Here is a 9,061-nt window from a genome sequence, read left to right as displayed (position 1 = left end):
GAGGTAGCCCGAGAGGGCGGTTGCGTGCGGAGCAGATGCCCGCGGCCTGGTGAGCTTCCAGACGCCGGCCCTCCCGGATCCAAGCCCGCGGAGCCACCAGGCCACCTCTCCCTCTTGTGCTTCCGGGAGCCCTCGCGAGCGAGTGCGCCTGCGCGACGGCCACTCCGCGCGCCTCACCGCTGTCCTCGCGCCGGCCGGCTGCCCGAAGGTTCCTGCCGAGCTTCCCGCCCGGCGTTTCGGCTCGGCGGCGCACCGGCGTGCGGCATGTCACGGCGACGGCACAGCGACGAGAACGATGGTGAGTGCCCTGGGCTCGGCCGCCGAGGCCGCGCCCAGGAGGGGTCGAGCTTTGGCTTCTTTGGTCTTCGGGTCTCGAGCGAAGGGATGGAAAGCCCTTCCCTCCGGGAGCGTTCGGGGAGCCGCGGAGAGAAGAGGGTGGTACAGCGAGAGTGTGGCCGGGCGACTTCTGAAAAGCCCCTGCTTCTCCCCACCCCGCCTCCTTCAGTCGTCTGCCGAGGAGCGGCCTGGTGGACCCCTGGTCTCTAAGGACTCTTCAAGATTTGGCCCTTAGCACCGCCGAGCAGGGAAGTACACCTGTGTCTTTGCCGCCGCCTCTTAGGGATAGTGACAGGGACCCACTCATCCCCGTGTCTCGTTTTGACCCTCAAACTGCACCTAAAAAGGGCTCTCAGAAGATGAGAGACCTGATGAATCGCAATCTGAGCTCTCTCCTGTACCGGTCATCCGTCGTTTTGCCTTTTTTCAAGCGGCAAGGAAAGAAATCGGTTTCTTATCCACACCCAAGAGGTCTCTAAAAAAAAAGATGTACGTAGGTTGTTGTGTTAGATTTTGAACTGGCCGTAAGCATATTTCTCTCGTGTAAGAAAAAGTGCCGGAAGACTGGAGAGCTCGTAGAGATTTAGATCTAAATTCTCATCTCCATTTGCATGGTTGCGCTCATGGGGATCATGGAGTTGCCATAATAAAAACCAAGAATAATTTTGCTAGTTAAAAATAGAAAAGGTGCTTACATTACAAAAATCAGTCAAGCACACACATCCAAAAAAAGAAAAATAACAGTAATTCTGTTATTAATATTGTAGGGTATTGTTCTTTGAAAAGAGTGTAGTGTAGTGGTTAAGAGCCCAGACTTTGGAATCAGAGGGCTTAAGTTCAAAGCTGGACCCTGCCATTTACTTTGTGATCTTGCCCAGGTTATATCACCTCTTTAAACCTTAGTCTGTAATATAGAAGTAATGATACATATCTCTCGGTTTTGTGAGGATTAAATGAGGTAACACATGTGACTAATTGCTCATGATGGTGTGTATTTTATCACCTGTTAATGCTTAAGAGGTGATAAACATTAGCAGATGTCGACAATGTAAGAAAAAGTACAGAAGAGAACATTTGAATTAATTTTCTCCACTAACATTTTTCTCTCCTTGAATGTTGGGGCACTTTGGGGCAGGAGCAGAATCCCACTAATTTAGTTTTAACAGTGAAATATCAGATTTCTGCTAGGGCATGGCTTGAGAGGATATTCTAGTTCAGCCTTCTCATCTGACACTTAAGGGTCTAAAATTTTAGTGTAATTAACATGGAGACACGATTAGTAGTGCCCAGGCACCAGTGAAAGCAAGTCCAAGGTTCTTGTCACTACACAGGTATTACTAAGCTGCATGCTTTGATTTTTTTTTTTTTTTTTAAACACAGGAGGCTTCTTTGTATAATGTACATACAGGGCACAGAAAATAGTTTTCAGGTGCTTTGCCTTTGATTAATTAAAAACTTAATCACCTAGAAGTCATCACTTGGGGTTTGAAGAAGTTGAGACTTTTAAAGTTCTTCCCATTTTCTTTGCTCTTCTCATGCTTTCTCTACTCTTCTTCTTCTCTCTTCTAGGGCATCCCTAAAGGGAGAGAAAATGTTTCCAAGGGGCAGCCTGGAGAATTGGATGTGAATATGTAGAAAAACAACTTTGGCTTTGGTTATTGGGATGCTGGCATAACTTTCTTAGGAGTTAGCTTCTGGCAGCTAAATCACTGTCCATTCGGGTCTTGCTGCAGGAACCTCAGAATAAATATGTAAAGACAAAACAAAATAAGGAGTTAATTAACCAGAGTTTACTATGAATAATATCGTAGTCGAGGGGCAGTTTATAGTCCCTCTTAGATACTACACCAAGTCTGGAACTTTTGTAAATTGCAGAAGTTTGGGTAATGAACAGCTAGGGTTTATCCTAAACGGTGATCTGAATCAAATATTTTAGATACTTTTCTTTTGGTTAAGCATCTAATTGTTTTAAAAATCAGAAATATTGGAAGCTTAAATACTGCAGAAAGCTATTTTAAAATAGGCTGAATTATTATTGTTGTATTAAATAGATGCATCTGAGCATTTCTGGATTATTGTCAGCTCTTATCAATCACTGACTGCCATGGCTTGTCATATGGCTTGACTAGATATAGTAATTTATTCAACAAATATTTAACAGTGCCAGGCACAGTTCTAACTACTGACAGTACAGCAGTGGACAATATAAAGATTCCCTTTTACAGGCAGACAACAATCAAGTAAATATAGTGTATCATATGGTGTTAAGTGCTATGGAGAAAAAGAAAACTGGATAAAGAAAGTAGAGGCTGCTGTCGGGGAGGAGTTGCCATTTTGTATTGGTTGGTCAGGGAAGGCCTCACTGAGAATCGCATCTGATCAAAGACCTGCAGGAGGTGAGGGGGCAAACCAGATGGCAGTGTGGGGGAAATGCAGTAGTCTAAGCAAATGGAGCCTGAAGTGCAAAGGCTTTAAGGCTAGAGTATTCCTATCATCCTGAAACAACAAGGAGGCCAGTGTTGCTGTAGCAGAGTGAGTGAGGGGGAGAGTTGTAGGAGATAAGATCGGAAGGGTAGCAGAGGATCAGCTCACAGAGGGCAATTTTAAAATTGTATCTCTGTGCTGAGACTAGAGTGTCCTTGATCCAAGGAGATAAGTTCCGGAAGCTATACCAATGAAGTTCACCTAGAGATGGATTTATAGACAAGGAAAGGAAAGTCCTAAATGGAAATTAATGTGTATGGATACTGGTCCAGTGCTAAATCTAATTCATTTCTTAGACTCTTTTTAAGAATGTCTCTGAAGCTTTTCAGTTATTTTGGATATGCATACAATAGATGTTCAATATATTGCTTTGTTCTTTCAAGAAAGTTTTTAGATTGTCCATAATCTTGGCCAAAACCCCATATTAGTCCCTTTTAAGCTACTTAGAATTAGGTCCTTACCTTTTAGGTGGTGACTGTTCTTTTACCTAACTATAGAAAATAAAACGAATAGAAGGGGCTTCCCTGGTGGCGCAGTGATTGGGAATCCGCCTACCAATGCAGGGGACGCAGGTTCATGCCTCCGTGTGGGAAGATCCCACATGCCGCGGAGCGGCTGGGCCTGTGAGCCATGGCCGCTGAGCCTGCGCGTCCGGAGCCTGTGCTCCGCAACGGGAGAGGCCACAACAGTGGGAGGCCCGCGTACCACAAAAAAACAAACAAACAAAACAAAACAAAAAACGAATAGAAGTGAAGGGATTTGTAATTCTGACAAAAAGTATAGTTTGTTTCAGAAGTGATGGTTACTTCTTTAAATCTGCAGGATCGAGGTGCTTTACTTTTCCCCTTTCCCTTGTTGTTTTTGTTACTTTCTCTTTAACAGAGTTGGTTTTTTTTTTTTTTAAATCACTTTAGTCTTTATTATTTATGTATTTATTTATTTTCTTTTGCGGTACGCGGGCCTCTCACTCTTGTGGCCTCTCCCGTTGCGGAGCACAGGCCTATGGCTTACAGGCCCAGCCGTTCCGCAGCATGTGGGATCTTCCCGGACGGGGCACGAACCCGTGTCCCCTGCATCGGCAGGCGGACTCTCAACCACTGCGCCACCAGGGAAGCCCCAGAGTTGGTTTTTGTTTCCACTTTGTGGGTCTAAAATTTTTTATAGTACATATAATTCTAAATAAGGATATAAGATGTGTAGTACAGTGTATCCATATAGAATAAGGATCACCTTACAGGCGAAAAATTATTTGGTGTATTAAGATTCTTTCTGATGGCTTTTTTGTTGCGTTTTTATTTGGCTGCATTGGATCTTAGTTGCTGAGCATGGGCTTTTTCTAGCTGCGGTGCGCGGGCTTCTCTCGTTGCAGAGCACAGGCTCTAGGCGCACAGGCTTCAGTAGTTGTGGCACAAGGGCTCAGTAGTTGTGGCTCGCGGGGTCTAGAGTGCAGGCTCAGTAATTGTGGCACACGGGCTTAGTTGCAATCTTCCCAGATCAGGGATCGAACCCATGTCCCCTACATTGGCAGGTGGATTCTTAACCACTGTGCCACCAGGGAAGTCCCTTTCTGATGGGTTTTAATAGAGACTTGCTTCTCTCTTCTAGCCAAGGGTGTCAGAACGAAGTGCTAATGTGTAGCTTTAATTTACATTGTAAAACTTCTACTTAGTTAACATGTTAATATAAAATCTGTTGTTGTTTTGGGAGCTACCTTAGATATGCTTTCTTGAGGGTAGGTGAAAACATTCAGCTCATTCCCAAAATTTTATTCTTCTTTAAAGTGCTTTATTCTACTTCCCCATGCTCTTGCCCACATTCTCTTGAGTTCAGTATCCTGTTACTGTGCATGAGTTCACATTGTGTCTGTACCTCCCCCTCCCATCCCTCTTTATATTCTCTCCAATATCAGGTGAGTGTGGGGCATCTCTTACTTCTTAATACTTTCTGCCTCTTCTCATTCTCCAAGCATAGTAAAAATGAGAAGAAGAAGAGAAAAGAGTTACACTTCAGAGATAGGACTGTATACTGTATTTTCTAGTTTTTCTTCAGAAATCCTACCTTCTCTCTCCACAGCAGTATTTTATTCTTTTCAGTCTTACAAGAGGGCCTAGGAGGGTTGCTTTAAAGACTGGGGTATAATTCTAAACTGATTTGAGAACAAGCCAGCTGGATGGTTAATTTAGAGAGCGTGTGGAGGTGGGATGTGGGATAAAGGGTTTTGGCATAGTAGATGGGCCAGAAAGAAAGGAACAATGGTTAAAGTTTTAAAAAAAAAAAAAACCTGCTCTCATTCAGCTAGTTTTTTAGCATCTGCATTCTCCCAGCCTTACCAGAATCTGGTTCTGAAGAACATTTAGTATATTCTGCTTTCTAGAACAGAGTTTCTCAACATCAGCACTGTTGCCATTTTGGGCTGGATTATTCTTTGTTGTTGGGAGTTGTCCTGTGCAATGTGGTATGTTTAGTAGAATCTCTGGCCCCTGCCCACTGGATGACAGAGTTGTGACAACTAAAAATGTCTCCAGAGATTGCCAAGTGGCTCCTGGGGGACAAAAATCCAACCCAGTTGAGAACCACTGCTTTTGGAGAAGGCTATTTTAATGTCCTGGCTGATAGCTTATATAAACATCGCATCAAATATGTCATTTTTTTCAATGAATGAATCCTGGAAATAGAAGTCCTTTGTGTCGAATTTGGCTCTTGGGGTGGTGGAACCTTTATAGAGATCCTGTGACTTCAGTTTAATGTATATTTGAGAATCAAGGTCACTGATCCCACAATACCACACATGTCCACAACTTTACACGGATACATATCTCCAGGAATACATCACAGCTGTCATGCTGCATGTGTATTATATTTTTTATGGCATGATCCCTTCAAAACTATCCCTTCAAAATTCAGTGGTTATTTAAACCAGTTCCTAATGATAACTAAGGGGCTGGGTGGGGGGGCGGGGGGTCAAAGCACACAGTGCTTTGCCCTGTGGCCTTTTATAATACTTTATTTGGCCCTATCTAGAAAGTAATAGATCGGTTTTATTCACCTTGAGTTCAGGTGGTAAGTACCTGAAGATCATTTCAGACATTGGAAAAATTTTTAACACCTCAAGCTTAGAATAGCCAAGTGCTGTGTTTTATGAAAATCATTGTATTTTTCAAGCCAAATGTTCCAGTGGCAAGTAAGTAATTATGAACTCTGTAAAAATGGTTCAGTTCCTTTGGCTGTACAAGTCTGGAGAAGATTAAAAATGTAACTTGCTACTGAGTAATCCTATATCTGCAGATTTTCCTTATTAATACAGATCTCCAACACAGTTACAAATTATTGCTTCCTTGTTCACATGCCATCCTAATAATCTAATTGGTGGAAGTTAAAAATTGAATTATACTGGGAGACTAGCCAACATTGTGTGCAGCAACAGCATCATGTTCAATATTTAACACCTTATTTGAAATTTTTTCAGCTTTATGTTAGTCCACAAAAGGATATAAGGTGGGTATGTTGAGGTTTTAAACAAAATATTGGTAGTAAGAGATCACTAACAGCAAGACTGAAGATACACAGTCCAGTGCTTAAGGATGATTTGTAGCACAGCTTCATTCAAATTGAATTCTTTAGCGACCAAAATGACAGAGAGAAGACTGCTAATGATTTCAGAATGGTAGTTTTTATTTGTTTGCACAACTCTGAATGACACCGTTTTTGAACATAATAGGATCACTAAAGTACGGAACCAAGAGCTGGTTAAAGCAGGAAACCATAAAACATACACCTTTTCCCCACCGATTGTTTGATATAGTACTCAGGACTTTTCTTTGAGTATGTCTGCTGATTGTAATTCTCATTGTTTGGGATGAACTAGACCCTAGTGCTGCAAGGTCTGTAGAAGCGAAACCGTTAGTTGAAGAGTTAAGAGTTCAGACATTTGTAAAAACTAGTGAGGAATCCTAATGTTTTATGCTCCCTTTCCCATCTTTTGAAGTTTTCCTCTTCATACCTTTCTTTTTTAAAAACTTTTTCCCCCCAATCAAGTCTTTCCACAGCACTCAACTTGGTTTTTACACCCATATTTCATCAGTTTACATAATTTTCATTATTAAAATAATGAGTACTACTGGCACTGACAGGTTTCAGGAACAAGTGACTAAGGATGAATAAACAACTCAAGTTCAAAGAATGGGAGTAGCCATACATGAGTGTTACAGGGAGTCTTCTAACTGCTAGTGGTTAGCATGTTATGGGCACCTTTGCTGCCTATCCGTAGAAATGGACAGGGCTGCTGCATTGCGTTGCTCCATGGGGGCACTATAATCACAAAATTTAACATAAATAATGCTTCCTGGAGTTATTATGGTGCCACTGGGTATGGAAACAGTTGGTTGACCTAGCCTTGTCTGAGAAGTGGAGGGTCAGTTAAGCACTTCTGTGTGTAAATAGTAGGGCTTCTGGTACAAAAGTGATTCTAGCATTAAAAAAGTTAATGTTTTTGATAACAGATTCATCGTGTAATGTTCACTTTTTTACATTGTTGAAACAGGGGGACAGCCTCACAAAAGAAGAAAGACCTCTGATGCAAATGAAACTGAAGATCATTTGGAATCTTTAATATGCAAAGTAGGAGAAAAGGTATGATCAAAATAGGCAGAGACTGTGATGGGCTTAGGGTTGTAGTTAACTGTGCTTGATTAGTTTCTGCATCTGCAAGCTCGATGATCTAAGTTGTGGGCAAAGTTTGTATTGCCATATATCTATATCCCAAAGTAAATGCATATTAAAAGCCTTGGAATGCAGAGAGTTAAATGTTATTAGTAATTTTCATAGAATATGAGTCTTAGAAGGGACCTTAGGGAATAGTCCACTCAATTTAAAAATGACGACCAGGGGCTTCCCTGGTGGCACAGTGGTTGGGAATCTGCCTGCCAATGCAGGGGACATGCATTGGACATGCCCTGGTCTGGGAAGATCCCACATGCCGTGGAGCAGCTGGGCCCGTGTGCCACAGCTACTTAGCCTGCCCTCTGGAGCCCGTGAGCCACAACTACTGAAGCCCGCGCACCTAGAGCCCATGCTCCGCAACAGGAGAGGCCACCATAATGAGAAGCCCGCACACCACGGCGAGGAGTAGTCCCCGCTGGCCATAACTAGAGGAAGCCTGTGCGCAGCAATGAAGACCCAATGCAGCCAAAAATAAATAAAATAAATAAATTAATTAAAAAAAATTTTTTTTAATGTATTAAAAAAAAATGGAGACCGAGGAAGTTCTGGATAGGTGAGGTAATTTGCCCAGTCATACAGTTAAGTGAATTAGTTAGAGAAGTAGAATAGAGCCCAGAATGTCCTCCCATTTCTAATACTTGTTTTGCTGTCTTAGATTGCTTTTTTAATTTTATTTGTTCTCTTTTCATGGTTTTCTAAGGAATAGTAACAACCTGAATTTATTTATATTAAACTGTCAGTGCCTTATGTGTAACTTTTTTATCGTCACCTAGAAAATTTTAATGCACTAATTGCTGAGTACTTGACAGATATTTAATATGCTGTCCTCTACAGAGTGCCTGCTCTTTGGAGAGCAACCTAGAAGGCTTGGCTGGCGTTTTGGAAGCTGATCTTCCTAACTATAAGAGCAAGATCTTAAGGCTTCTTTGTACAGTGTATGTATACAAAAGATTTATGAATCCAGGTGATAATGTATTATCTACTCTTAAATGCTTGTGAATGTTCAGAAGATGTGTTTATGTTTCATATGTCATCTGCTTTCATTCTGTGGGGAATTTGTCAAATGAAATGACCTTTTGCCCTTTGGCGAACTCTTAGCGATAAATAGGATGAAAATTGAGCATTTTCTTTGTTTCGTTTCTTGTATCCTTAGAATCATTTGAGTTGACTACTTTTAAGTGAGAAAGTAGACAACTTCACATTCAGCGATTTTCTTTTAAGCACGTACAATTAAATATATATAATAGGGTTTAATTTATACTTTTAATCAGTAGTATCAAACATATTTGAGAACCAGTCACTCGAGTAACAATAGCCCTTCTTAGAAGACTGAAGATACTTTTGAAGCTATGACATATAATAGGCATAATCTTTCTCTGAATTAGGTTAGCTAGAACGAGTATCAGCATTTAATTTGTAAGGACATTAGAATGGGAAAAGTCTTACATGAAATCATGAAACAGTCTCTCCCAACAGTGGAATTAGCAATCCAGACTTCCTCATCACTCAGGTGGACATTGGT

General features: G+C 41.6%; 1 protein-coding gene across 1 annotated transcript in view; it reads left to right on the top strand.

The window, feature by feature from the left end:
• Nucleotides 1-4: 4 nt before the first annotated feature.
• NCBP1 (nuclear cap binding protein subunit 1) overlaps nt 5-9,061 on the top strand; it is a 39,289-nt gene continuing 30,232 nt past the window's right edge. The window contains exons 1-3 of the mRNA XM_082842527.1: nt 5-298; nt 7,361-7,449; nt 8,374-8,474. Coding sequence (XP_082698653.1) covers nt 265-298; nt 7,361-7,449; nt 8,374-8,474 — 224 coding nt within the window. The 5' untranslated portion in view covers nt 5-264. The remainder of the gene's footprint in view (nt 299-7,360; nt 7,450-8,373; nt 8,475-9,061) is intronic.

The sequence above is a fragment of the Leucopleurus acutus genome (genome assembly GCF_964270905.1).
Source record: "Leucopleurus acutus genome assembly, chromosome: 7".
NCBI lineage: Eukaryota > Metazoa > Chordata > Mammalia > Artiodactyla > Delphinidae > Leucopleurus > Leucopleurus acutus.
This window is presented reverse-complemented; position numbering and strand designations above follow the sequence as displayed.